This window comes from Papio anubis, chromosome 13, assembly GCF_008728515.1.
Source record: "Papio anubis isolate 15944 chromosome 13, Panubis1.0, whole genome shotgun sequence".
Taxonomy (NCBI): Eukaryota; Metazoa; Chordata; class Mammalia; order Primates; family Cercopithecidae; genus Papio; species Papio anubis.
The window spans coordinates 74,863,723-74,877,354 of NC_044988.1; the positions used below are offsets into that span (position 1 = coordinate 74,863,723).

Sequence of the window (13,632 nt, forward strand, 5' to 3'; positions counted from 1 at the left end):
GTATATGAACAAGTACAACTATATTAATACATAAATACATTAACTAAAATAATTAAAACTCAACTGTTTGAGGTCAGATTTTTCAAGGTCTTATTAAAATTGCTAATTGATATCTGATGTAATTGATGAAACTATGCTTGATGTTTAGGTATTTTGCTAATGTTTGATATTTGTAAGAGGCTGCCAGTATTCTGGGTTAAATCCTTTTAATAAATCTTTTAAAAATTATTTATTATTATTATTTTTTTAAATTTTACTTTAAGTAGTGGGATACATCTACTGAACGTGCAGGTTTGTTACATAGGTATACATGTGCCATGGTAGTTTGCTGCACGTGTCAACCTGTTATCTAGGTTTTAAGCTCTGCATGCATTAGGTATTTGTCCTAATGGTCTCCCTCCCCTTTTCCCTGACCCCTCATTAATAAATCTTAACTTTTGTTTTCAGGCCAGAGTTACAGCAAGTTACTGTTGATGGACTGGAAGTTCTCATTCCAAAGGATCCAATGCACTTTGTAGAAGAAGTGCCACACTCTAGGTTTATTGAGTGTAGATATAAAGAAGCTCGAGCATTCTTTCAGGTTAGAGACAACCAAATGTGTACTTTTAAATTAAAGAAAATGTTGGGATTATTTTTAATATTTGAGGGTGGGAAGATGAAGGGGCTTATGGAAAATAGAAAAGTAAACATCCTTTTTTGATATGTCTCTTTTCTTCTAGATTGTTTTCTTTCAGTTTTTTAAAAAGTAGATTAAAAATTAACCTTAAGAAACTATTTCCTAAGTCAATAGGTTGATATTTATTTATTATTTGAATAACTTTAATAGATTTAGCACTGGCTTCTGCCTTGAGTTAAGATAGCCCATTGACTTTGTAAAAAGTGGTGTATTCTCAGTCCAAGTAGGATAAAGCCACTATAGAAGATGGACTATGTAGATTTAGAAAAGACTTCATGAAAATACAGTTTGTTTCAGCATTGGCATTGAATATGATTTTTTTTTGCGTTTATGAAGGTTTTTGAAGATAAATGCTACACAAAGACCAAGTGCTTTTAAAACTTTATTCTCTTGCTGCAGCTTTCAATTCAATACACATTTATTGTGTTCCCCTGGCTTCTGGCCCTGGGGATATAAAAATGATTTTGAGAGGCATGAAAGTTCAGCTCTAAGAGATGACATGAAACACAGAGATACAGTGAAAACAGGCAAATTTACAGTGGCGTTTTGGTACCCGAATTCTTTCACTTGCCCTTTATTTTCTGGGGTTCCCTGCCAAGAAAGCTGTATCCATGAGGGATATAAAAATGAAGTATGTTACTGTCAAGTGCCCAAGACCCACAAATCTGAGGTTTCTCTAATCCAGTGTACTGGCACCTAAAGCCGAGTGGCACCTAAACCCAAGTGGGCCTTCCTAGCCCTGTTTCCTTAAGTCATTGTGGAGCTGTGAAATTTATGCAGCCAGCCTCATGAATAAAAAGCTGAAAAACCACATGCGTGGGTGGGCCTACTCTAGTAGAAAAGTGCTGCCTGACATATGCCTACCACATAATAACAGGTACTAGAAGAGATGGAGTTTTGTGCTTAAACTTGACCGCTCTTCCTGTCCTAAGGGAGTTTGCTGTGGTTGTCATGTCTATTATAGCAATTATCACAGTGAATTATGAATATCTGTCTCGTCCTCTTACCAAATTTTATGAACTGCTTGATAACAGGAGTGTTCTTTTATTTACCTGTGTTGGCCCAGTATCTACTGTACCTGGCACAAAGAAAAGCTCCAGTAGGGTCAGTTTTCAAATTAAAGTGAACATACATGTATTTGAACACTTGATGGCGCCAAACAGTCTTAAATGTAATGCTTTGGTGTAAAACAAGCAATGAATTAATCTAATAGATCTCATAAACCAGCCTCCTGTCTTTTTAAAAAATAATTTTTAAAAAACACTTTTAAATACATAAAAGCTGCAAGTACAGTCCCAATAGCTTTTTTTTTTTTTCTGAACCACTTGGGAGTAAGATGTTGACCAGATGTCCCACAGCTTCAAAAAATTTAGTATTTTTTAAAACAGAGGAACATTCTCTACATGCCCTGATATGAAAGCTAGGAAATTAACATGTACATTTTTACCATTTAATCCCTATTCAAGTTTTGTCAGTTGTCCCAGTAATAACCTTTGGAATAAAAGGGTTCAATTCAAAATCACACGTTGTCTTAATTTTCCTGTCTCCTTAGTCTTCTTCAGTCTGGGACAGTTTCTCAGTTCTTTTATTACTTTCATGACTAATACTTCTGAAGGTTACAAGCCAGATGTTTTGTGCAGTGTCCTTCATTTGGGGTTTGTCTGGGGGTTCCTCATGTTAGATTTAGGTTATACTTCTTTAGAAGGTATAGAAGTGGTGCTGTGCTCTCATTACATCTCACTGGGCACTGCATAATTTTGATTTGTCCCATTACTGTTGATATTCACATTGTTCACCTGATTAAAGTGCTATCTGAAACTTCATATCTTTACCACTATGAAGTTTCTGGTTTTTTCCTTTATAATAATAAGCGTCTGGCAAGAAGTTACTTTAAAACTATGTAGGGGTTTGTTCTTGGGCTGCAGCCGCTGCCGCCACCTCTCGCCAGCGCCGTTGCTGCGGGGGATTGTGGGAGCCTCCGCGTCCCGCTCGCTGGGAGAGAGGTACCTCTCCTTTTCCCTCTCCCTTTCCCTAAGGATCGCTCTATTGCCCAGACTGGAGTGCAGTGGCCTGATCACTGGCTTACGGCAGCCTCGACCTCCCAGGCTCAGGTTCTAAAAGTGGATGATTGTAGCCGGTGGCCTGTAATCCCAGCACTTTAGGAGGCCAAGGTGGGCGGATCATCTGAGAGTTGTCTGCTGGTTCTCAGCTTGAAGAAGATTCTGCAGTCCTTATTGATCCTTTTTCTTGGCGTTACCATTTTTTGAAGCAAAGTTAACCTAGCTTTCTAGTTTGAGCTTTCTTTTTGGCCGTCTTTAAAAAAAAAATTTTTTTAATCTATAAAATAGACAAGAGCTAGCTCTACAATGTCCAAGTCATTCCAGCAGTCATCTCTCAGTAGGGACTCACAGGGTCATGGGCGTGACCTGTCTGCGGCAGGAATAGGCCTTCTTGCTGCTGCTACCCAGTCTTTAAGTATGCCAGCATCTCTTGGAAGGATGAACCAGGGTACTGCACGCCTTGCTAGTTTAATGAATCTTGGAATGAGTTCTTCATTGAATCAACAAGGAGCTCATAGTGCACTGTCTTCTGCTAGTACTTCTTCCCATAATTTGCAGTCTATATTTAACATTGGAAGTAGAGGTCCACTCCCTTTATCTTCTCAACACCGTGGAGATGCAGACCAGACCAGTAACATTTTGGCCAGCTTTGGTCTGTCTGCTAGAGACTTAGATGAACTGAGTCGTTATCCAGAGGACAAGATTACTCCTGAGAATTTGCCCCAAATCCTTCTACAGCTTAAAAGGAGGAGAACTGAAGAAGGCCCTACCTTGAGTTATGGTAGAGATGGCAGATCTGCTACACGGGAGCCACCATACAGAGTACCTAGGGATGATTGGGAAGAAAAAAGGCACTTTAGAAGAGATAGTTTTGATGATCGTGGTCCTAGTCTCAACCCAGTGCTTGATTATGACCATGGAAGTCGTTCTCAAGAATCTGGTTATTATGACAGAATGGATTATGAAGATGACAGATTAAGAGATGGAGAAAGGTGTAGGGATGATTCTTTTTTTGGTGAGACCTCGCATAACTATCATAAATTTGACAGTGAGTATGAGAGAATGGGACGTGGTCCTGGCCCCTTACAAGAGAGATCTCTCTTTGAGAAAAAGAGAGGCGCTCCTCCAAGTAGCAATATTGAAGACTTCCATGGACTCTTACCGAAGGGTTATCCCCATCTGTGCTCTATATGTGATTTGCCAGTTCATTCTAATAAGGAGTGGAGTCAACATATCAATGGAGCAAGTCACAGTCGTCGATGCCAGCTTCTTCTTGAAATCTACCCAGAATGGAATCCTGACAATGATACAGGACACACAATGGGTGATCCATTCATGTTGCAGCAGTCTACAAATCCAGCACCAGGAATTCTGGGACCGCCACCTCCCTCGTTTCATCTTGGGGGACCAGCAGTTGGACCAAGAGGAAATCTGGGTGCTGGAAATGGAAACCTGCAAGGACCTAGACACATGCAGAAAGGCAGAGTGGAAACTAGCAGAGTTGTTCACATCATGGATTTTCAACGAGGGAAAAACTTGAGATACCAGCTATTACAGCTGGTAGAACCATTTGGAGTCATTTCAAATCATCTGATTCTAAATAAAATTAATGAGGCATTTATTGAAATGGCAACCACAGAGGATGCTCAAGCTGCAGTGGATTATTACACAACCACACCAGCGTTAGTATTTGGCAAGCCAGTGAGAGTTCATTTATCCCAGAAGTATAAAAGAATAAAGAAACCTGAAGGAAAGCCAGATCAGAAGTTTGATCAAAAACAAGAGCTTGGACGTGTGATACATCTCAGCAATTTGCCCCATTCTGGCTATTCTGATAGTGCTGTTCTCAAGCTTGCTGAGCCTTATGGGAAAATAAAGAACTACATATTGATGAGGATGAAAAGTCAGGCTTTTATTGAGATGGAGACAAGAGAAGATGCAATGGCAATGGTTGACCATTGTTTGAAAAAAGCCCTTTGGTTTCAGGGGAGATGTGTGAAGGTTGACCTGTCTGAGAAACATAAAAAACTGGTACTGAGGATTCCAAACAGAGGCATTGATTTACTGAAAAAAGATAAATCCCGAAAAAGATCTTACTCTCCGGATGGCAAAGAATCTCCAAGTGATAAGAAATCCAAAACTGATGGTTCCCAGAAGACTGAAAGTTCAACCGAAGGTAAAGAACAAGAAGAGAAGTCCGGTGAAGATGGTGAGAAAGACACAAAGGATGACCAGACAGAGCAGGAACCTAATATGCTGCTTGAATCTGAAGATGAGCTACTTGTAGATGAAGAAGAAGCAGCAGCCCTGCTAGAAAGTGGCAGTTCAGTGGGAGACGAGACCGATCTTGCTAATTTAGGTGATGTGGCTTCTGATGGGAAAAAGGAACCTTCAGATAAAGCTGTGAAAAAAGATGCAAGTGCTTCAGCAGCAGCAAAGAAAAAGCTTAAAAAGGTGGACAAGATCGAGGAACTTGATCAAGAAAACGAAGCAGCGTTGGAAAATGGAATTAAAAATGAGGAAAACACAGAACCAGGTGCTGAATCTGCTGAGAACGCTGATGATCCCAACAAAGATACAAGTGAAAATGCAGATGGTCAAAGTGATGAGAACAAGGAGGACTATACAATCCCAGATGAGTATAGAATTGGACCATATCAGCCCAATGTTCCTGTTGGTATAGACTATGTGATACCTAAAACAGGGTTTTACTGTAAGCTGTGTTCCCTCTTTTATACAAATGAAGAAGTTGCAAAGAATACTCATTGCAGCAGCCTTCCTCATTATCAGAAATTAAAGAAATTTCTGAATAAATTGGCAGAAGAACGCAGACAGAAGAAGGAAACTTAAGATGTGCAAGAAGATTTAATGATTTCAAAGAAAATAATGGTTCTTCGTTTTTAATGTTAACCTTTTTTAAATACAATACTGATAGTTAGAAGAAAACTATTGTACTCTTTTGTTTTAGTGGAGAAATAATAGATGTCTGTTCATGTGTTAAGTGTTATAGCAAAAAAAAATACACATATGGTTAAGTTAATGAATAGTTTTTGTTTTATCAAAATGGCAACGGACAGAAATACTTTGTAGAGATTGACTTCCTAAGCTACTTAAGACAACTTGCACCACTAAGAAAGAAATGTAGAACCATTTGGAAAAATGAAATTTAGTAGTTCCAAGTTTCAAAGAAATGTCAACATTTTATTCCATTCAATAAAGAACAAAACCAATAGTATTTTTATTACTTTCATCTGAAACATTCCATGTTTTAATCTGAGCCTTGCAGACTTTGATTTGGAGTTTGAACCTGTTTTGGTTGCATTTCATTTTTGGAGAACTTCATTAACGTGAGATTGGCGATTCAAATGCAGGTGCAGTTTTCTGTTAATGTCATGCTGTTGTTTAGGTAATAAGAAATATTAAGTAATTGGCTTTAGATTTTGTAATTTTTTCCCTGAGTTCCTGCTAGATTTCGTATTCTAGTAGTCAATGTATTTTCAGTGAAATGTAAAAATATTCCCGTTCTCTTTGACCAGTATTAATTTTTGAGATCTTACTGCTTGTCACTTGAATCCCGTAATTGTCATACATCTCTGGTATAAGCAACATTTGATTTTTGAAGTGTGTAGACCATCTCTTCATATTTTCAAGATGTAATTTTACATTTCTGCATTTTTAAAACAGTTTGGCCATAATCCTAGATGCACGCTTCTAATTCATGTACCTGCACATGTGACCTTTGTGAACAGAAATTTGCATGTATAATTTGTGTTTACTTGTAACTTTCTGGTTATATACTGCTTATATCTGTGGATTCAAGTTACTGAAGTGAATACCAATAAAAAGAAAACCCTAGGCCATGTTCATTGGTTATACATGTTTGGAATGTTAAAAAAAAAACAAAAAAAAAACAAAAAAAAAACTATGTAAATATTGTTTTCCTCATTACATTTTCAATTTACTTGTTCATATCAATATAAATTCATGGTTTCCTATTTTACCCTATAGGTTATAGTCCATTATTTTCATTACGTATTTTGATCTTCAGATTGTTCCATATTTGGCCAGTAGAAACTCCTTCACAATGCTGTGTCTTTTTACTTGTCTCCATTATTTTTTGAACACTTTATTACTTTTTGGCACTATAAGATATTCTGGGTTCATCTTATAATTTTCCTGCCTCCACCCTGGGATCAGCCATTTCTTTAAGTCCTGTTTCCTTTTAGAAGCCAAGATCTGGATGCCAGGTGTACCCATTGCTATTTGGGTTTTGCTGCAGAAAGTTTCTCTCAGTGGACGAGGGTAGGGTGTGTATGTCTGTGTGTATTTATTTCTGTATCTATGTATTGAAACCTCTGAATTCACATTGATATCTCCAGTCCAAAGTTCCAATTAAACAACAGAGTTCATTTCCATATTTGCGACTCCCTTCTCAAATCCTGAGAAACCTGACTCCCATTGTCCTTAATGTTTACTTAGTTGTTCAGTCGCCCTGTATGTAACCAGTCTTCCAACACGTGTCCTCCCCTTCCTGCCCCCACCACGTGGCTGTTCTTACCCTACCTGGGCACTGCTATACCCTGCTGGACTGCACCCAGGTAGAGGCACTCTTCTTACCCTGTTCAGGCTCTGACTTCCCACACCTGGCTGCTCTTCTGCAGAGAGGCTCTTCTCACCCTGCTTGGGCTCTGACTCCCCACCCTGGACACTCTCCTGCCCTCTTCATGTGGGTGCTCTCATTACGTACCCAGGCTCTGACACCCCATATCGGGCTATCCCTTTGCACAAAAACCTTTCTTGCTCTGCCGCATCTAATGGTTTTAGTATCGAATAGTTCAGGAAGAGAGGGAGACTTTATTTACTTTTAATTATTTTCTCAATCTACCTTGAAGTTCAAAAACTAGAATAGTATACATTTTCCTGAATTTGATTTTGTTTTAGCAAAAACCATCACAAGATAATTAATGAGCTCCAGCCTGTTGAATATCAGTGAAAAACCAAAAGGAAAGTTGGAAATACCTGTACATCTGGCCTAGGAATATCTAGTTAGCAACATTCTTGTTTTACTTCTACTAATTTGCTCTAAGATTCTGGGTGATTTTCTGAGCCTTGCTTTCCTCATCTACAATAAAAGTTGGTGCCTTCTGTCATCTTATTCTTTGATATAAGATTTGTGCTTTTGGATTCCAGGATTCTTCTTGGGCTTTGTGTCCCCATTCATTGGCTGAACAGGAAAAATCAAACATGATATTTAAATTAGGATATTAATTTTGTCTTTTTTTTTTAGAGGTATAGTAATCCTGAGATTTGTACTCGGGATTTATTTTTATTGGTTTACTTATTTATTTTATTTTTAACTTTTAAGTTCAGGGGTACAAATGCAAGTTTGTTACATAGGTAAACTTGTGTTGTGGGGGTTAGTTGTACAGATTATTTCACCACCCAAGTATTAGGCCTAGTACCTATTAGTTATTTTTCCTGATCCTCTCTCTCCTCCCACCCTCCAAAAGGACCTACTGTGTGTTGTTCCCCTCTATGTGTCCATGTGTTCTCATCATTTAGCTCCCACTTATAAGTGAGAATACGAAGTATTTGGTTTTCTGTTCCTGTGTTAGTTTGCTACAGATAATGGCCTTCAGCTCCATCCATGTCCCTGCAAAGAACATGATCTTGTTTATGGCTGCATAGTATTCCATGGTGTATATATACTACATTTTCTTTATCTAGTCTGTCATTGATGAGCATTTAGATTGATTCCATGCCTTTGCTATTGTGAATAGTGCTGCAGGGAACACATATGTATGTGTCTTTATAATAGAATGCATGATTTATATTCCTTTCAGTATATGCCTGATAATGGAATTGTTGGTTCAAACGGTATTTCTGTCTTTAGGTCATTGAGGAATCATCACACTGTCTTCCACAATGGTTGAACAAATTTACACTCCCACCAACCATGTATAAGTGTTCCTTTTTCTCCACAACCTCACCAATATCTGGGATTTTTTATTTTATTTTATTATTATTATTTTTACTTGTTATAGTAGCCATTCTGATTAGTATTAGATAGTATCTTATTGTTTTTTATTGCATTTTCTAATGATCAGTGATGTTGAACTTTTTTCATATGATTGTTAGCCACATGTATGTCTTTTGAAAAGTGTCTATTCGTGTCCTTTGCCCACTTTTTAATGGGGTTGTTTGGTTTTTTTCTTGTAAATTTGTTTAAGTTCCTGATAGATGCTGGATATTAGACCTAATATCTATGGTTTGCAAACCATAGTTTGCAAAAATGTTCTCCCATTCCGTAGGTTATCTGTTTACTCTGTTGATAGTTTCTTTTGCTATGCAGAAGCATTTTATTTTAATTAGATCCTATTTGTCAGTTTGCTTTTGTTGCAATTTCTTTTGGCCTGTGCCTATTTTTGCCTGTGCCTATGTCCTAAGTGGTATTGCCTAGGTTGTCTTCCAGGGTTTTTATAGTTTTGGGTTTTACATTTAAGTCTTTAATCTATCTTGTGCAGGATATTTTTAAATGAAAAAAAAAGTATGTATACTAAAATGTTTAAATTTTGTAACAGATGTTTAAGGTATATAGCTGTATGCATGTATGCACTTTAACACATACAAGGATCAGTTCTAAGAAATGGAATTTCGGGCCGGGTGCCATGGCTCATGCCTGTAATCCTAGTACTTTGGGAGGCCGAGGTGGCTGGATTGCCTGAGCTCAGGAGTTTGAGACCTCCGTGGACAACATGGCGAAACCCTGGCTCTACAAAAAATAAAAAAATTAGCTGGACATGGTGGTGTGCACTTGTAATCCCGGCTACTTGGGAGGCTGAGGTAGAAGAATCACTGAACCCACGAGGTGGAGGTTGCAGTGAGCCAAGATCATGCCAGTGCATTCCAGCCTGGGCAACAGAGCGAGAAGACTTTGTCTCCAAAAAAAAAGAAGAGAAATGGAGTGTCTGAGAGTGTCATGTTAGGAAAAGTAGATTGGGGTGGGAATATGTCCATATGGCGGCAGTACCAGCAAGAGGTAACTATCAGACCTGATGTTTTTGTAGAGCACGAATTTTTCATATCTGCTTTTTAATCCTTTCAGTCACTCTGTGTAATAAGGCAAAGATTATCTTAACAGGTAAGAAAATTGATCTTTCAAGATGTCAGTAACACAGTCGTCGTTGGTTGAGCATGGACTAAATCCTAGGTCTCCACCTCTTAACTCCAGGCTTTTCCTACTACAACAAGCATTAGAACATGTATCTCTCATTCCAGTCATTTGTTGTAAGAGCATTTATGGCTTTGAGGAAAGGGATGTATTCAAAATGAAGGGATCGTGTGTAATTTGTGTATTCTGTAGACAATGACTTATCTGTAAGAAATTCTTCTTACTGAAGGTAGGGTACTTTTTGCTTAAGTATAGTCCATCAGGAATCTATATTCTTGCCTACTATATTGTAAAAGAATTACAGGATATTTTAGGATGTTGCAGGCCTGGGAGGGGCTTAGTCAATCATTTATTCATTTGCCCATTCATTAGTATGTGTTTTTCAGACATTATTTGCCAGGCATCATTCTAAACCTGTAGATATAGTGATGAAGAGATGTTGTACTTGCCCTCAGGGAACCATCTTTACAGTCTAGTGGAGGGAATATCAAATAAAATTGATGATTAAGATTAAATCTGATATGAATTATAGTAAAAGTATTTACAAGTGGTAACTATCATAAGCTTGTTAAGGAAAAAGATAATTCATTTGTCTTTGTATATCTAGAACCAAACATAATTCTTTGTTCTACAAATGTTGAATAGAAACACTTCCTGAATAGGAACATTGGAAAAATAAATACATACGTCTTCCTGGGACAATCAGAGAGTGTTTTGCAGAGGTTGGAGCTGAGACTTGAAAGATTTTATTGGTCAGGGCCATATCAGACAAAGGAAACAATAGGTGTGGAGGCTTGAAAAGTTGTGGTATATTTAAGGAGTTACAAGTTATTGTGGTATATTTGGGGGTTTACAAGTTGTAAAGTGAAGTGTGAGGAGAGTGCAGATGAGGCTGGATCCCAGTAGTCAGGAACAAGAACACAGTGTTTATGTCCACCAGGACAAGAAGTTTAGATTTTGTCCCATAGGTAGCGAAGCATCACTGTAGAATTTAGAGCGCTTTCCTCAGCTCCAGAACACTCTAAAAATGAAGAGAATCAGAAAACCAAGATGAGTAAATGATATCTATGGCCTTACAATTTGCAAGACATTTTTCTCCTTTAATCTTCACAGCTGTCCTACGAAGTATAATAATTATCTTTAAACAAAAATGAGAAAATTAGATATAGGAGAGATTTGTTTATTCTTACATTATTTCATTCATTCAACAAGTATTCAGACAGTACTCTACCCACTGGAGATATAATGATAAAATGAATTCACTTTCCTTATAGAAAGTGAAGATGATGTGCATATGATTACAGCTAAAAAGAAGTATGCTAGATTTGATAATCTGATTCAAAATCTCAGGCTCTTTCTACTATACTACACAGTCTCTAAAGACCAGTAGAATCACTGAATGGTGAAAACATTATTAAATTCATTTTGTTTCAGCTCTGTTTGTAGCTCTCATAATTAGCCTTATTTTTATCCTGACTGTCCAGCTACTAAATTGCAATGTAGAGGAGGGAACTGCTAAAAGGATGTCTCAGCCTTTGGGAATCCTGGTTCTATTCTTTCCCTTTTAATTTACCTCTCCAAGAATCTACTCTTAACGTGTTCATTTTAATGTGGGACAAACAAGTAACTATAAAATGTGGTTTTTATAATAGAAAAAAGATTATATGGGGTTAGTTTTGTTTTTTTTCTCTTCTCTTTTTCTTTCTTTTTTTTTTTTTTGAGACAGTCTCATTCTGTCACCCAGGCTGGAGTATAGTGGTGTGATCTTGGCTTGCTGCAACCTCCACCTCCCAGGTTCAAGTGATTCTCTTGCCTCAGCCTCTTGAGTAGCTGGAACTACAGGCACGGTCCACACTCTCAGCTAATTTTTGTGTTTTTAGTAGAGATGGGCTTTGCCATGTGGGCCAGGCTGGTCTTGAACTCCTGACCCCAAGTGATCCACCTGCCTTGGCCTCTCAAAGTTCTGGGATTACAGGCATGAGCCACTGTACCCAGCCTGGGGTTAATTTTCAAATTTAATTCAGATGCCACAGAAAGATTCCTAGCAATTTAGAAATGGCTGTAATAGCTGATGATTTATTATATCTGTAGCAGTACCTTGATGATAACACTGTGGAAGCCATGGCCTTTCGGAAGAGTGCAAAGGAATTACTGCAACTAGCAGCGAAAACATTAAACAAATTGGGAGTACCATTCTGGCTGAGCAGTGGAACTTGTCTAGGTAAAATTCTTACGACTTTCCATTTGTCTTTTTGTCATTTTTGTCCTCTCGCTTTAGGGATTTCTACTTGAGATGACAAAATATCAGTGATATTTGAAGGGTCATATGTATAGACAGAATAAACATGAGTGCATGCAGCAAGGATCTATTGATTTCCTTAAATAAATTAATTTGAGAATTATAAAAAAGAATGTTAGAAAGGCCATGTTTGTGTTTACTAAAATTTATAAATAATATGTATAAAATTTATATCAGAACATGTAGACTATACAATAGTCCCCCCTTATCCATGGGCAATACATTCCAAGACCACCAGTGGATGCCTGAAGTCTTCGATAGTACTGAGCCCTATATATGCTTTTTCCCTATACATACATACCTATGATGATGTTTAATTTATAAATTAGGCACAGTAAGAGATGAACAACAATAAATAATAATAAAATGGAACAGTTTTAACAATACTGTAATAAAAGTTGTGTGAGTGTGATCTCTCTGTCTCTCAGAATATCTTATTTTACTGTGCTCACTGTTCTTCTTATGATAGTGTGAGATGATAAAATGCCTACATGATAAGATGAAGGGAGATGAAGGATGTAGTCATTATGATGTAGTGTTAGTCTACTATTGAAAACTTCCTGGGCAAATCAAGGAATGTTTCGCAGAGGCTAGATCTGAGCCCTGAAAGATTTGATTTAACACTTCTGAATTATTTCTGGAATTTACCATTTAATATCTTCAGACTGTGGTTGACCACAGGTAACTGAAACTGCTAAAAGCGAAACCACGGATATGGGGGGACTACTACAGTTGATTCTCAGATGATCCTTAAATTAGCATTTTATTAGCATTTTATTATTTCTATCCCAAAGATTGTTTATTGCCTTTTTTAATAATTATAAAAAACCCTCTATTTTGTTACTTCTATACCATACAAAGAGCTTGCATTGCACCAAATGTTTCTAATGAGAGGAACATTGAAGGGCGTGTTGTAAGGTCTTCCATCAACCTTTCCTAGGTCGTTGGTAGTATCACTAACTAGACATCACTGTTCATCTGACATGGACATACAGACTTTTCTTAAGCAAGTTGCTATTAGAATCTGTGAATGATTTCTGGGTCTCTGTCCACTGTCCATTAAATCAAACTTCTTTGGAATTTAGAATTATTTAGAATCTTAAATTTTGTTTTGTTTTTATTTGTTGTCTCTTGATTATCATGATAGTTAATTATAGCTGTATTTTCTTTTTCTTTATAATAACCATATCTGTACAAAAGTTAATTCAACTCCTGCCCTTATAGGGATAGGGTTGCCATCCAATTTATTGTTCAATTCAAGAGTCTTAGAGTGAAAGGAAGCACCATTAATAATTGTGTTGGTACAACAGACATAAACTGGAATATATGGTTATCCTCTCTATTAGCCTTTGTTGAAAATTTACATAGTTCTTCCTGCCAAGTAGCTTACCACTAGAATAAGCCAAAAAAAAAAAAAAAAAAAAGG

General features: G+C 37.4%; 2 protein-coding genes across 10 annotated transcripts in view; both read left to right on the plus strand.

The window, feature by feature from the left end:
* Nucleotides 1-13,632, plus strand: part of FKTN (fukutin) — a 64,729-nt gene that overhangs the window by 29,475 nt on the left and 21,622 nt on the right. For all 5 annotated transcript variants that reach the window (XM_031654377.1, XM_031654376.1, XM_031654379.1 and 2 more), the window contains 2 exons: nt 448-580; nt 11,999-12,128. In XM_031654377.1, the coding sequence (XP_031510237.1) occupies nt 448-580; nt 11,999-12,128 (263 nt within the window). The remainder of the gene's footprint in view (nt 1-447; nt 581-11,998; nt 12,129-13,632) is intronic.
* Nucleotides 2,598-6,598, plus strand: LOC101025445 (matrin-3-like). Of its 5 annotated transcripts, XM_031654372.1 has the most exons (3): nt 2,654-2,679; nt 2,866-5,413; nt 5,536-6,598. In XM_031654372.1, the coding sequence occupies exons 2-3, from the start codon at nt 3,043-3,045 to the stop codon at nt 5,547-5,549; spliced, it is 2,385 nt and encodes a 794-aa protein (XP_031510232.1). In that variant the 5' UTR covers nt 2,654-2,679; nt 2,866-3,042; the 3' UTR covers nt 5,550-6,598. The 5 variants fall into 5 exon arrangements, with proteins under 5 accessions (XP_031510233.1, XP_031510232.1, XP_031510231.1 ...); XM_031654373.1 differs by having other exon boundaries at nt 2,598-2,712; nt 3,955-6,598; XM_031654371.1 differs by having other exon boundaries at nt 2,866-6,598.